The sequence below is a fragment of the Gymnoscopelus braueri genome (genome assembly GCF_963280865.1).
Source record: "Gymnoscopelus braueri genome assembly, chromosome: 3".
Classification (NCBI taxonomy): Eukaryota; Metazoa; Chordata; class Actinopteri; order Myctophiformes; family Myctophidae; genus Gymnoscopelus; species Gymnoscopelus braueri.
Window position 1 is genome coordinate 37,348,259 of NC_137612.1, and position 15,837 is coordinate 37,364,095.

Below are 15,837 nucleotides of genomic sequence, written 5' to 3' on the forward strand. Positions count from 1 at the left end.
ACTACACTTTAGAAACAAGTCCCAAAAAAACAAAAGAAGCCCCAAAGTCGCTTATAATAAGCGGACATGGCAACGCTGGTGGCTGTGCGCACTAGTGGAGGCTGGAGACGTGAGTCCTTGCATTGGGCAGACTGATGAGGACACGTGTCTCCTCCCTCTGCCACCCGGGCTCCACCACCGCACCGCATTGGCATCAGAAAACCAACTGTGGAAGCCCAGCCCGACGCCAATTGTAACTCGAAGAAACACGATATTAGACATCGAAACCCCCCTACTTTTGACTGGGCTCGCCATTTGCGTAAAAGCTTTTGCGTGTACGCGTCGTCGATTAAAACAGGGACGGATTCGTCGAGCAATCAGAGCGCAAAGTGACAAGATGCAGGGCCGGACTCGCAGCGACGTCTGAAGGTGACATGAACCTGGAGGGAATCAGGAGCAGCAGGCAAAGCTTTAACAAGAAGTGGAGATAGCAACTGAAAGCCGCCACCGACTCAAGAACCCGCGCGTTTTCCCCCGTGTGATTGTCTAATGTAAAGAACCAAGAGTTACTTGGAATCCAAAATAGCTCAATTTTATTGACAAAAAAAGAAGGGTGAAAAAAAACGATTTAGCCGGCAGAGAGGTTAACAATTTTTGAGGAGCCAAAATGGCGACGTTAATCAGAAGCAAGATCTCCAATAAACTGTCAAATCTATCCACCACCGTGTCGAACAAATCCCAGGCGAAGGTGAGCGGCGCGTTCGCCAGGCTGGGCTTCCAGGCCGCCACGGACGAGGAGGCGGTGGGCTTCGCAGCCTGTGACGATCTGGATTACGACCACAGACAGGGCATGAAGATGGACATCCTGGCCTCGGAGGAGCAGGGAGGAGAGGGGATGAGCGGCGGCGGGGAGGTCGGTGGAGACGGGACGCTGGACGGAGACAGTCACTACCAGAGGGACGGCACCGGCCTGGCGCGCTCCGACTCCAAGGAGCTCGGAGGTCCGGCCAACGAGTTAAACGAACCGAAACCAAAAATCACAGCTTGGGAGGCGGGCTGGAACGTCACGAATGCAATCCAGGTAAAGACCCCAAAGTGTGGGGAAATTAATGAAATAATCATAATAATAATGCAAATTAAAAAGGTTTTGTTTTAATTTGTATTATTATTATTATCATTTTTATTATTTGTATTATTGGGATATATATATATCTATCCCAATTAGTCCAGTTCCCGATGCCAGTGATGCATTTATATTCACGTCCAGTCACCAAAAAACTGCACATAGCCTTGTGATTTAAACCAATGTGAGTTGCGCATGCAGTCTCAAAATGATTCCATGACTTTCGGAGGGGGGGGACAGTTATTATTTAGTTGGCTTTGGGTCTATAATATGACTACATACATACACTGGCCCTTCTGTTTTATCTAAGCCATGAAACTATCATGAAGCACGAAGCAGCGTGCATTCAAATGGAGATGTGTGTGGAGGGTTGGACGTCGACATGACGCATTCAACGTAGATCATGCAGGAATCAGTCCCTTATGATATAATATATAACAAAGTATTTATGACCATTTCTGACCACCGGCGTTTAAAATACACATAAAGCTAATGTCAATCATTCAGCATCTATCCAATTTACGCACGAGAGCGCACGTCTTCATGGTGCCAGTATGCCTGGAAAGACGAGCTGAAATTGTGAATAGGCCTACTCGCCAGTGATTCTGTGTAGGTGAGATTTTTTTGCTCACAGTCCCCTTCATGGGCTGTGGTCACAGCAGTCATCGTTACGTCACACTGTGTCTCCTTCATCGTGTGATGATGATGATGATGACTACGGAGGCGTCATTGCGTCAGAGGGCTAGATGTGCTCAAAGCGAACTGGAATGCCCACACATCAAACCATGCATGGCTTGGCCTATATATTTCAGTGGTTCTCCAACCTTTTCAGGCCGTGACCCCCCAAAATAATCATATTTGAACTGGGGGACCCCCTCAAAATAATCACATTTGAACTGGGGGACCCCCTCAAAATAATCACATTTGAACTGGGGGACCCAGCCCGCCCCCGGCCCACCCTGACAAGCACTTGGACTGTAGGCGTTGAGGCCTACAGATAAATCCACAGATAAATATTTGACATTTTGGCCAATGTTTGACCAGTTGTTATATTTGTTACTTTTGATGCAGTATTGCTCTTTCTTTCTTCCTATTAAAAGGGTTTTAAAAGTCCTTAAATTCTCACTTCACTGTCATCTGGGGGACCCCCCTGGGGGTCCCAACCCACAGGTTGAGAACCACTGCTCTATTGCACAGAGACCTGACTAAAACATCTTAAGTATTCCTTAGTTTAGTTTAGTTTTAGTAAGTTCAACTGAACATAAACAGAATGTACATTAAATTACTCATCATCATCGTGGCACATGTGTTTTCTTGTTGTGTATTTGCAGGGGATGTTTGTCCTTGGCTTACCATACGCCATTCTCCACGGGGGATACCTCGGACTATTTCTTATTATTTTCGCCGCCGTGGTGTGCTGTTACACGGGGAAAATCCTCATCGCTTGCCTGTACGAAGAGGACGAAGACGGGCGGCTGGTGCGCGTGAGAGACTCATACGTGGACATTGCCAACGCTTGCTGCCAGCCCAGGTTCCCAACGTTAGGCGGTCATATCGTGAATGTAGCACAGATCATAGAGCTGGTGATGACCTGTATCCTGTATGTCGTCGTCAGCGGTAACCTCATGTACAACAGCTTCCCCACCATGCCGATCTCCCAGAAGTCGTGGGCCATCATCGCCACCATCGGTCTTCTCCCCTGCGCCTTCCTGAAGAACCTGAAAGCGGTGTCAAAGTTCAGCTTGCTGTGCACGATGGCCCACTTCGTCATCAACGTGCTGGTCATCGCCTACTGCCTCTCCAGAGCCAGAGACTGGGCCTGGGACAAGGTCAAGTTCTACATCGACGTCAAGAAGTTCCCCATCTCCATCGGCATCATCGTGTTCAGCTACACCTCCCAGATCTTCCTGCCGTCCCTGGAGGGCAACATGTCGAAGCCCAGCGAGTTCCACTGCATGATGAACTGGACGCACATCGCCGCCTGCATCCTCAAGGGCCTCTTCGCCCTGGTGGCCTACCTGACCTGGGCCGACGCCACCAAGGAGGTCATCACAGACAACCTGCCGTCGACCATCCGCGCCGTCGTCAACATCTTCTTGGTCGCCAAAGCCTTGCTGTCGTATCCGTTGCCGTTTTTCGCCGCCGTCGAGGTTCTGGAGAAGTCGTTCTTCCAGGGAGGAGGAGGGCGCATTAACTTCCCCGACTGCTACGGGGGCGACGGACGCCTGAAGTCCTGGGGGCTCACGCTGCGGTGCCTCCTCGTGGTGTTCACGTTGCTCATGGCCGTCTTCGTGCCACACTTCGCCCTCCTCATGGGTCTCACTGGCAGCCTGACGGGCGCAGGGTTGTGCTTTCTGCTCCCCAGTCTCTTCCACCTCAGGCTTCAATGGAGACAGCTGATGTGGCATCAGGTTTTCTTTGATGTCGCCATCTTTGTAATAGGGGGCATATGCGCCATATCTGGGTTCATCCATTCAACGGAGGGCCTCATAGAAGCTTACAGGTATAACATAGAAGAGTAGATGCGAACCACTGCTGGAGCTAGATCAGGGGTGTTCAACAGGGGGTCCGGGACCCCTAGGCGGTCCTCAGAGTTGCTACAGGGGGGGCCGCCAAATCTTTGTGTGATAGGATTCTTTTTTACTTTAACCACTTGAACCCTAGTATCCCTATTCTGAGGGGAACATTAGCCGAAAATAGCAGATCTTTAAGCTCACGACTCCTCGAGCTGTCAGCTAGGCATTGTGAGCTTGTAGATCTGCTATTTTCAGCTAAGATGTTGTTTTGGTGGACGGGGTTAAGTGGTTAACAGTCTGAAAATACACATTAACATGAATCCCACACAACGCTACAGTGTTGTCAAACAAGTCTATGAAATCTATGAAGAAGTTTAATCTGCAACACAATTTGATACAATATGTAGTGGTCCCTGCTTCATCTCTCTCTCTCAGCTAAGGGGTCCTTGGCCTGAAATACGTTGAAGACCCCTGAGCTAGATGTTCTAACTGCAAATCCACATAATAGTGAAACGCGACTTTCCAACACGCGCAGCCTATAGGCGCAGCAGCCCAGCCCCCCTTGCTTCATTCATGCGTAAAATGCGCGCGCACCACACATGCACATATTTGCGCGCACATTACAGTCTTGCGTCATTTCACACGCACCCCACACACACACACACACACACACACACACACACACACACACACACACACACACACACACGCACACACACACACACACACACACACACACACACACACACACACACACACACACACACACGCGTGAGAGTAGAGACAGTGAAAGTGAGGGAGACTCAAGCACTCACAACATACTATATGGACAATTATATGTTGTATAAATATGCGAACAAAGTACATTTACATTATTTTCCAGTGGAGTGAAGGTTTACAATTATTGACCTTTTACGAAATTGCAGAAATCGGCAATTTGTCTTTTCATCCTTATGTGGGGTTTCCCCCCACATGAGAATTCAGAATTCACCTCATTAAACGTTCAAGTTTGTGACTATGGACAGAAATTCGACAATATAATGTGATCTAATGATAAATAAGATGTTTATTTAAAAAAAATTACACTTTCTTCTTCAAGGTGATGTGCAGTATTTTAATGGGTTTAGTGCAGCGATTCCCAACCTGCGGGCCGGGACCCACTGGTGGGCCGTAAGGATATTGCAAGTGGGCCCCCAAATAATTGGCCAAACAGTAATATTTTATTAACATATCATTGTTAAAAAACTTAAAACACGGATGCTTTTGTGAGATTTTCAGGTGGGCCCTGATCCAGAAAAGGTTGGGAACAATAGTGAATGCGGTGCCTGGCACAGATAAGCTACTATATGGACAAAGACGAGGGCAAATAACACTATGGCAATAACCGACAGTAAAAAAATATATAGTCATGTTCAAACACTCATGAATGCATATAGAAATAACAATGATTAAACAATATTTCTTTAGTGAGGAAATTGGACCTTCAATGAACTGTTAAAAATACTGGAAATGCATACAGTAAGATATAGATGGTCTACAGCAGTTATACAAACTATGCATTGAATGTATGATATTCAGACATATAAAACCTTATGAAACTGGGACGTGGAAATAGAACTCAATATTGGCATTAACGAATTTGTTGTTAAAACTTGGGATTTAGGCCTACAACTGGATTCATTTAGCTTCCAATCGGCTTTTGGAGGCTAATAAATGCATTTGACCTGAAATAGGCCTAGTCTTTAATCACAGGCCAAATCTAGGCGATATTATTCACACACAAATGAACCCCAAATTGAAAATGTCCACACTCTGTTTGACTCTCCTTTTATCTGTGCATTTGAAATGTATATTGCGAGATTAATTCGAATTCATTCCTGGCTCGAAATTCGGTTGTCTGAATCAAAAATGTATTGAGCTCATAAAAAGAGAAGAAAATGTGCATAAAGACATTTTTTCCATTCTGTGCAATCCAATGGGTTCTGTGGAAATGTTATAAAACCGTATGTGTAGTGTTATTGTGGTTTCAAAAAGATGGAATGTATATCTCAAAATCGTTATATATGGAAAAAATGAATATTAAAGAATAAAGAAATAAGTGAAATTATATTGTAAACATGTGTGGTTTTATGTAACGAAAACAGTGAGAAACGTGTATTTTTTTCCTCTATATAATAAATCAAGTTGCAGAAAATAGTCCTTTTCGTCGTATGAGTCTACATTATAGCCTATACTTTTTGTGGGCCGCAGTGAGTATTGAGAGCGGGGTAAGGATTTTCATTAATGCCCAAATGCTGACATTCATTTAGCTATAAAACCGAAATCTGAAAATGACATAAAATCAAAGTTTTTTTCCTCGCAAATTGTCATAAGATCATTTAATATAAATCCACGTTTTACCAACATCCTAACGTTAGTCATCGTTGGGCCTTTCTATAGAACATTTAGTAAAAAGGCTGCAGGCCTTATGCTGTGCTTATGGCCTACCTGTTCATTTGATGATTTCATGTGACGGCATCTGGAGGCCCTACTTCTCCATCTGTTCACAGCGACCATGTGCACTTCCCTTACAGCAGTGGTTCTCAACCTTTTAGGCCTTGAGTGACCATCCCCCCCACTCTGACAAGCACTTGGAATTGTAGTTGAGGTAACCTGGCTCGTCAGCCCCTGAATCGCTAGCCTCGCATTCAAGTGAAACGAAACGAAAATTCAGGCTGAGTGCTAGGAGTTGAGGCATTACACTTTGTTTGACTTGGTTCCACAGATAAATATTGTGAAAATAGCAGATCTACAAGCTCGTAGATCTGCTATTTTCAGAATTATTGGCTCCCTTATACTATTGGACAATTTGGCCAATGTGTGACCATTTTTATTGTATAGTTTGATGATTACTTTGCTGATGCAGTAATGGTCTTCTCTTTATTAAAAAGGTCTTGAAAGTCCTTAAATTGACACTCCACTGACATCTGGGGACCCCCCCACAAAAAAAATAATAATCATGTGGGGACCCCCCACCCCCAGGAGACCCACAGGCCTTACAGCACAACCTCCAACTACAGGGAGCTCGATCAAAATTGTATGAACCAATAACAGGCTAAAGTAAACATAAAATAAACCCATGTTAACTATTGCATAGGAAAAAAGGCCATTGGTAGATACTGGAAGGTAGACACTACAGTAAACAATAATAAACTGTATATACAGAAATTCTTTATTTAGTCATTGCCTAACTACATGATAAAAAATAAAAAATAAAATCCGAGTAGCAAAGGTAGTTGCATTCCCTTGAAGGCCTCCGCCTGTCACTACATTATGCCTATAGAGCCCCCTGGCGGACAAAAAAAGACATAACACCGCTGCTTACATCCAATGGCAACAGCAGGCACAAACCCTAGCTTACCAAATAAAACCCTATCTATGTTAATTATTCAATCGATGTACAGTTGTACATGGAGCTCAAATGTATGTTCTTCAAATAAACGTTGCATCACATAGATATTTGGTAAGCAAGGGTTTGCGCCTGCCATCTGCGGTCTCCCCAATATGTCTTCGTTTGTCTGCCAGGGGACTCTGTAGGCATAATGTACAACTGTACATCAATTGAATAACGTTAGAATAATTAAAACAGTAAATATTCACAGACAAGGATGCCATTTGGGATGACTATCCCGTTTTAGAAAGGCAGACAAACAAGGACACAACAACATCCATATGAACAAAAAGTAAATCCACAGTGTCAGAACAGACGCCGATTTGAAATGCTCAGCAACCTGGGTCCTGCTCGCCCCCTTTGACATCATATGCCGATGGTGCACACACAGCCATTAGCCTGGTAAACCATTCCGGTCACGTGAATTCACATTATCATGATAATGTGATTTCATGCGACCGGGATGGTTTACCAGGCTACGCAGCCATCACTCGGGGGTACTAGGAATCGATTGGGAAGGTGCAGGTGGGCTTCTTTGTGGAGTTCTCAGTCACCCACGGGTGAGTTAGAACCCCCTGGATGGGCAGCCTGTGCATGGGGTTATGCTTCAACAGCCTGCTAATCAAGTCTTTGGCGCCAGCAGAGATAGGAACCTGAGCAGGGTAAGTAAACTGCACCTGCATGAAGAACAGAACAATATGTTTTAGACATGCAGAGCGTCCAAACAAAGTATGAGCCAAGGGCCTAAATCAGTAAACATGTTTATCTGATTTAGAGTAATCAGAGATTAAAACCCAGTTTATATGTGCTAATCAGATTACCCACCTACCCTCTTAAAACAAATAGAGACATTTGTTGACCATGGTTACAATTTCCACAATCATTTGATTGTCTATAGCTAGTGCACTCACGGGAATTGTTGGTGTTTCCATACCTTGCAAAAAGAGGCGTTTCTGAGATTCTCCCACTTTCAAGTAAATAATATGGATAATTTGATTAAACTAGGAGGACCAGAGGACCCAACTGTACCTTAGTTTTGAAACGCATAAACTAGGAGGACCAGATGACCCAACTGTACCTTTGTTTTGAAACGCATAAACTAGAAGGATCTTAGTTTTGAAACGCATAAACTAGGAGGACCAGAGGACCCAACTGTACCTTTGTTTTGAAACGCATAAACTAGAAGGACCAGAGGACCCAACTGTACCTTAGTTTTGAAACACATAAACTAGGAGGACCAGAGGACCCAACTGTACCTTTGTTTTGAAACGCATAAACTAGAAGTACCAGAGGACCCAACTGTACCTTAGTTTTGAAACGCATAAACTAGGAGGACCAGAGGCCCCAACTGTACCTTTGTTTTGAAACGCATATATTATCAATTTTGTTTGTGGATACTTAAGCAAAATCATAATGACAGTTAACCAACTGCTACGCTAGTTTCCAAGGCTGCAACAAACAAGGACATGTCATGCATCTGTATTTCTGTCTGGTTCTACATAGCAATGGATGTTGGATGTGTGTGAGAAGTTAAGGACTATGGGAGGTTTTTAAGTTAAGGGAAGAAAGGGCTTCTTCAGCAAAAATCTAGTTTTGTTAACTGGGTTTCTCTTGGCCAGTCCAGACCAAAGATTCGCAAGTTAATGCAACCCAACGACTTGCAAAAGAATAGTCCGTATCCACAGCTGCGACCGATTGCGGTTTCCACAGCAATAGGTCATAAAAAACAAACAGGGCCGTTCCTCAACTGGACATTGACAGACGGACAGACTGTCACAAAACTGTTATATTGTATACTCATCTTGTACAAAAAAATGAAATAGCTTGGGGTAATTCAGACTGCTACAACGGTCTTGTCGCATTGCGAATCATTGGTGTGGACTGGGCTTATATAATTACATGGAAACGAGGGTTCACGTTTCTGAAATCAAGAGTATGGCGGCCGACCGGCCGTAGCTGCATGCCGTCTGGGAATCGTTAAATTCTAAGCAGGGGCGAATGTACTGTAGCATTTGCAGTACAATATGTTTTTGTATCAACTGATGTTGCTCAGTAAACTGTGCACAATTAATCTTGAGCATTCTGCTCTCTCCTCCATAGTACTTGTTCTTACCCTCGATATCATGCGGTAGGTCTCATCATGAGTCTGTGCCTCGAAGGGGGGCCTGCCCACCAGGAACTCGAAGCAGAGGACACCTAGACTCCACAGATCCACCTTTTCATCGTGGGTTTTTCCCTCAATCATCTCTGGAGGTAGGTAATCCAGTGTTCCACACAGTGTTGACCTCCTGACCAACCACAGTGAAAGGATAAGTGTTATGAGACAAATGTGTCACATGTCCGAGGTCACAGACATCCCTGATTTAGCTGGAATCAAGTTTGTCGGACCATATTGGTGGCACTACATCTCATGGTCAACTTATGTTAAACAAACTGTGGGTTACTTCCTGAAAGTTAGAATTCAAACTAAATGGAAATCTAGAAGTAAAATAAACTAAACTACAATATCCTTTGGAAAGTTATCGTGGATAGGCTAAACATGCACCACCACCACCTTTAATGATGAGATCTAGCAGTACCAACTCGATTATTCAGGCAAGTTCAGTAAAGAAAATTCTCTAAAATTTAAAAACAATTTTACCCATTTTCTGGTCCTCACAAAAGCTCATTATAAGATGGCAGTTTTGGGCACTATTTCTGTCAACTCTGTGTCTCAGAGGAGGGATATGGACAGTTAACTTTACAGGAAAAGAAAGTTCCATTAGCTTGGAATCCCCGTCGATTATGTCATTGGTAGAACGGGTTTCGGAACTATCCACAGCCCACCAATTATGAGACGTAGAGTGAGTAGACAGAAATGGTGCCATCTTATAGTGCAGCATTAGTGAGGACCAATTATACGAAGATAAGATTGAAAATGGGTTAGAGGTGCTCCTTTAAAAACAAGTTTAGGTACGATGTGATACATGTGTGGAGTGTGTGTACCTGGAGGAAGGTGTGTGGACAGACCAGCCAAAATCAGCAATCTTCAGCTCCCCATTGGCCCCCAGCAACAGATTCTCTGGTTTGATATCCCTGTGAATCACCTTCTTGTCGTGGCAGTAGTAGAGGGCATCTGCCAGCTCCATGATATACTGGAAGAGAAGTGTGGCAGACAGAAAACAAAAAGGCTAATTCAGGGAAAACAAAAAGGCTAATTCAGGGGTGTGACAGGAAAATAAGACTACAATATTAGGGTTTCAAAGGGCTATAAATTATTGTAAGTGCAATGCAAACACTTCCAAATGCCCCAATTCATTAAGCAGACTTACTGTTGCACTCCGTTGCTCATTAAAATGGCCACAGCGCTGTAGCTCACCGTAGAGCTCTCCCTTGGGTGCATACTCCAAGATAAGGTACACACGAGCAGTGTCATGGAAGTAGCCATACAGTCGCAGGATATTTGGGTGCCTGTGGTATACAGATATGATTTTTAGCAATGTCGAGAGACTGAGACACATCACACTAGAGCATTTTTTAAGACAGGCAGGTACGGTAGAGTAGACCACGGACTAGATTCTAGAATATTTCAACAGCATTATTCTCAGTGACACCGTCATGACTTGACAAGGGTAAGGATTTTGTTTAGGTTTTAGTTGGAGCTTTGCTTTTTCAGTTAGGGAGAAGGAGCAGCAGCTACAACGTCCCTAGGGGGTGGCTGGGTCCCCCCTCCATTCTGTTGAGTTTGACTGGCATCTCCAGGCCTTTTTGGCTTCCTGATTTCATTATTTAGTAAAGTATTTATTTTGACTTTATGCTTTCCCTTAATGTTTAAGTTGACTTTGTGGGAAGTAAATAAAAACCATTTAACATTGCCAATCTTCTTGTGGTGTCCGTTTTTATGTTGGTCTCCAATTTGAGCCACTGGTTAATTCGAATTGTTGGCGTCCGTAACATAATGGGGGCTTGTCAAAACATATTCCTCCCTAAACTTTGATTGAAATCAGCAAAATTTTGTTGATGTGCGCATTTCATGTTTTGAAGGTTTGGATTGATTTTGTCCACCTAAATTAATTGTAGGCTATATTTTTGTTGGCAAACTTCATCAGTATTTTTTTCCCCAGTAGTTAGTTAAATTTGTACCGAGTTTACTGGTAGTTAGTGGTAGGCCTGTGTTTATATTTGCACACGCAGACCTGTAAGGGTCCATTTGGAACCCCCTATAGGAATCTTGAATGGGAACCGTTAGGGTATCGGACCGTTAAAATCCTGAAGGATCCCAACCCTAGACTTGACTGACTCCATTTCACTTGAGCATGACAGAGATGCCTTTAAGGAACGTGTGCACATAGTTATTCCTCACCTCAGGTGAGACTGGATCTCCACCTCTCTCCTGAGCTGGTGCTCCACTCCTGCCCTCTCCAACTGCTTCTTGAAGAGAACTTTAAGCGCCAGGATCCACTTGGATGAACGCTCTCTGGCCAGGTAAACATTGCCAAATTTGCCCTTCCCTAAGGCGCGGGCGATTTCAAAGTTATCGAGGCTCCACCGCGCCTTCCTGTACAAGCACAAATCATTTTAGAAACCCACCCCTCAAAAACAATAACTCAACAGCTGTTACTGAACCTCAACAAGCTATTCAAACTTACCCTTTCCCTGACTCTGAGGAAGTGGAAGTAGTGGTTTCGCTCTTTTCAGGTTTACCTGACATGGAAGAAAAATAATGATGATTATGTATCAGTATAGCTAAATGGATGCAACATGAAACATTACACAGACAAGTTTTTAGATTACCTTGTGGCTTCTCCTGACTCTGCAGTTCTGTTGAAGGTTTGGTTGTGTTCGGCTCCGATTTGTCTTTGGCCACTTTGGTCTTTAGCTGGCCATGGACATTGGGTTTGGGCGCTGCAGGTTTCACAATTACAATGGAGGTACATGGGACAGCCTTGATGCCGGTGCGTGGTTGCTGCATGCGTGGAGGTCCATTTGACACACCTAGGACTTTCAGTTGCTGGGCAGGGGTCACTGGTGGCTTTTGACAGGTCTGCGATTGCGAGACAGGAACCCGCTGTGGCAGATAGCTACTAGACTGTTAAAAAAACAAAACGGCACCAAACAGTGAGTAATGTACAGTGTTTTGTTTTTAACAAGATCATTATTGTGCAGCTGGACTTCCTCATTTAACCACCCCCTTTTGCACATAAGCTACTTGAAAACAGCTGGTCTACAAGTTAACAACACGTCACGATGTGATTGATGTTTTGTGAGCTTGTACAGAAAATAGTAGTATTAGTATTTTCTAACTTTTGTTTAATGTTGCTGACAAGCAGCAGGGATAACGGGGTTAAAGTGGCTAATGTTTGTCTACATGACACAAGAAGGATGACTGTAGTATTATCCTGAAACCAATCTACTGTTACTGCATGTCCACTGCAAAGATGACTCCTTCTAGTTACCTTCACATCGGACTTTCGGAGGTCCATGCCCTTCGACACCCTGAGTCTGGCAGCATCCATATTCTAAAGGAAGAGAAATATAAATGTTTAAAATTAACACTAATCACATAATGTCACTCTACTAGTTTCCTGTTCACCTCAAATGACACGTTTCTATCAATTACTCACCCCTGAAGCCTTGAATACATGTACATACATGTTTTTGTCACATATACTCACATTCCTTCATTGTGAAAGAAAAATCCAAAAACGAGAAGAAAGTGGAGAATACTATGATAAACTGTAGATTTGCTGTTAACCATGGACACCATTTTTTTGAGAATTCTGTCCCATTTCAATCGGATTGTTCACTCACGGTAAAGGAATGCTCCAAAAACCAAAAATTTGTGGGCGTTCTCCATTTGCTTTTTGTGTGGAGAAAAATGAATGATTCAAGGCATGGGGTAAGATAGAAAAAGATAATTTGTGGGGTGATGGCCAAATGGGGGCCAATGTCACTTCTAAGGGCAAGCTTGTTCCTGATAAGGCCCCATACGCATCTTTATGGTTGACATGTCCCCCCCCCCACCTTTTTTTAAAGGTAGTAAGTAGATCGGTGAGGCCATAGTGCTAACGCTATGGACCAGAGGATAGGTGGGCACTAGGGATATCTGGGCACGTCAATGTAAAATTGGCTATTTTCTCCAAAATGGATTTTTAAAAAAATGGTCTTAAGTAATGTAAAGTATACATGATGTGAACATGCACGGTACATAATGTAAAGTATACATGATGTGAACATGCACGGTACATAATGTAAAGTATACATGATGTGAACATGCATGGTACATAATGTAAAGTATACATGATGTGAACATGCACGCTACATAATGTAAAGTATACATGATGTGAACATGCACGGTACAAATGTAAAGTATACATGATGTGAACATGCACGGTACATAATGTAAAGTATACATGATGTGAACATGCACGGTACATAATGTAAAGTATAAATGATGTGAACATGCACGGTACAAATGTAAAGTATACATGATGTGAACATGCACGCTACATAATGTAAAGTATACATGATGTGAACATGCACAGTACAAATGTAAAGTATACATGATGTGAACATGCACGCCCGGTACAAATGTAAAGTATACATGATGTGAACATGCACGGTACATAATGTAAAGTATACATGATGTGAACATGCACGGTACATCAGACTTCACAACTTCTTGTTTGTGCCACAAAATGACTGGATATACAGGTTTTGATGCAATTGCAGAAATATTAGATCCTAATTGTTTAATGTTTAAGCATGTTCTACTTCTAATCGTCTATACTTTACTTAAAGATTTTCCAAATATACAATTTTTTTTCACATAAGACAAAATAGCCAATTTTACATCGAGGAGGCCAGATGTCCCTAGTGCCCACCTATCCTGTTACCGACCAGAGCCAACTGTCGCTATCAGTCGAGCTAATAGAGCTTCAACTTTAATGATTACTAAACATATTGGGTAGATTGTAGCTAACTGAACAGACATTGTGGGGCTATATCTGCTGTTAGGGTAACGCAGTGGTGGAAAAAGTACTCGCATTTTTTACTTAAGTAAAAGTATCAATACTGCAATGTAGAAATACTCTGTTACAATTCCGGAATTCAAAATTGACTTGAGCAAAAGTATCGGCATCAAAATGTACTTAAGTACCGAAAGTAAAAGTACTCATTGTGCAGAATGTCCCATTTCAGTTTTCAAAAAACACCTTTTTAAAATAGCCGATCTACAAGCTCACAATGCCTTTAAAATGGCCGACATTTATATAGGGCTGAAGTGGTTACTGTATGTTTATCTGTATCAGCTGTATCAAAATCTACAAAGTAACTAAGTTTTCAAATAATTGTTGGGGAGTAAAAAGTACAACATTTGCCTCTAAGAGTAGAAGTTAAAGTACTGAAAATTGGAAATACTCCAATAAAGTAAAAGTACCTCAATTTTCCTTAAGTACAGTATTTGAGTAAATGTAATCAGTTACTTTCCACCACTGTTGTTAGGGTAACGTTTCGCGTCGCAACTAACACAGCCCAACTAAGCTTAGTTTACAAAAGCCTACATGTTAATGAACATGACTTACCACCAGGTATTATTGCACAGTTCCCAACGACAATCCGTGAAGACCAACGACACTCGACGATAAAAGCACTAAAAAGCAGATCCTAGCTCTTCAACTGCTAACAGCTAGCCAACAGAAGCTAACAGTAGCTACTAGCAGCTGTAAATATACATACCGCACACAACGGCGCTACAACGCTAACGTTAGCTTGTTTTCCGCAGATATATATTTCAGTTTACTAGTTCTTTAAGTAGTAAAGCATATAATCGACGACAACGCGATTGTTTTGGTCAGTTTTTTTTGCCCGAAAACAGCGGAGTTTGGTGTCACCGTGTTCTCTTCTAAGAGACTTTCTGCTGCTACTTCTTGTTTAGTTTCAAACGTCCCTCTTTCACAACCTTTAAACCGTAGCAGCCCGCTGATTGGCTGGCGAGATGCTCTGTGCTGCTCAGCCATTGGCTGGTACGGAATGCTAACTGTTGTTTGTGACCACTCCAGAACAGCAGGTGGCAGCAGTGTGCAGCAAAACCTCGTTCTAGCTGAGCTTGTAGAGCTCTGTTCTTTATGGTAGCAATGGTTTGGTACAGTGGCGTAAAGTAACTTAGTACATTTACTCAAGTACTGTACTTAAGTACAGTTTTGAGGTATTTCTTACTTTACTGGAGTATTTCCAATTTTCAGTACTTTTACTTCAACTCCACTACATCTCAGAGGCAAATGTTGTACTTTTACTTTATTTATTTGAAACTTAGATTTTGATTATTATTACAAAACATACAGTAACCACTTTAGTCTTATATACATTTCTACAAGCTCACAATGCCTCGCAATGCGACACATTGTGAGCTTGTAGATCTGCTATTTTTTAATTCCGGACTTTTACTTGTAACAGAGTATTTCTACATTGCAGCATTGATACTTTTACTTAAGTAAATAATGCGAGTACTTTTTCCACCACTGTGGCATCGAGTAAAACCATATTTTTATGTTATTGTTTTTCTAGCCATGGTTCACATGACGCTGTTCAGGGCTATTGTTTTTCATACTTTTGCTTGGTAACCCTGTGCAGGCCGGGCTCAGGCCAGGGTAGAGGTAACCTCGCGTCACCAGTCTTTCCACCTCGGAGGAAAAGGGTAGAGGACACTCAGGACAGGGCAAAGCAACTGGCATTGGGCCTGGTCTTCAAGATACTTAGGACCCCAATGGAAACAAGACCGCAAGGACTTTTTGGGACGGACCTTTTAGACA

General features: G+C 42.9%; 2 protein-coding genes across 2 annotated transcripts; one reads left to right on the top strand and one right to left on the bottom strand.

Annotated features, from left to right (window-relative positions):
- Positions 1-646: 646 nt before the first annotated feature.
- slc32a1 (solute carrier family 32 member 1) lies at positions 647-3,624 on the top strand (the record flags this gene model as incomplete). Its single annotated transcript, XM_080423172.1, has 2 exons — positions 647-1,060; positions 2,434-3,624. 2 exons carry the CDS (start codon positions 647-649, stop codon positions 3,622-3,624), a joined length of 1,605 nt encoding a protein of 534 aa, XP_080279298.1.
- A 3,184-nt stretch (positions 3,625-6,808) lies between these two features.
- On the bottom strand, positions 6,809-14,927 carry aurka (aurora kinase A). Its single transcript, XM_080423152.1, has 9 exons — positions 14,611-14,927; positions 12,484-12,546; positions 11,822-12,116; positions 11,677-11,731; positions 11,391-11,585; positions 10,360-10,498; positions 10,034-10,182; positions 9,162-9,336; positions 6,809-7,725 (listed from the first exon to the last, which is right to left on the bottom strand). Exons 2-9 carry the CDS (start codon positions 12,541-12,543, stop codon positions 7,549-7,551), a joined length of 1,245 nt encoding a protein of 414 aa, XP_080279278.1. The 5' UTR covers positions 12,544-12,546; positions 14,611-14,927; the 3' UTR covers positions 6,809-7,548.
- Between the last annotated feature and the right edge of the window lie 910 nt (positions 14,928-15,837).

What these genes read in the sequence shown, in the direction of transcription:
- aurka (XM_080423152.1), bottom strand. Translation starts at nt 12,543, where the DNA reads ATGGATGCTGCCAGACTCAGGGTGTCGAAGGGCATGGACCTCCGAAAG. An exon ending in TCCGAAAGTCCGATGTGAAG is followed by an intron (nt 12,117 to 12,483) that starts GTAACTAGAAGG and finishes TTTTTTTAACAG; the next exon opens with TCTAGTAGCTATCTGCCACA. An exon ending in GTCCACACACCTTCCTCCAG is followed by an intron (nt 9,337 to 10,033) that starts GTACACACACTC and finishes GTGGTTGGTCAG; the next exon opens with GAGGTCAACACTGTGTGGAA.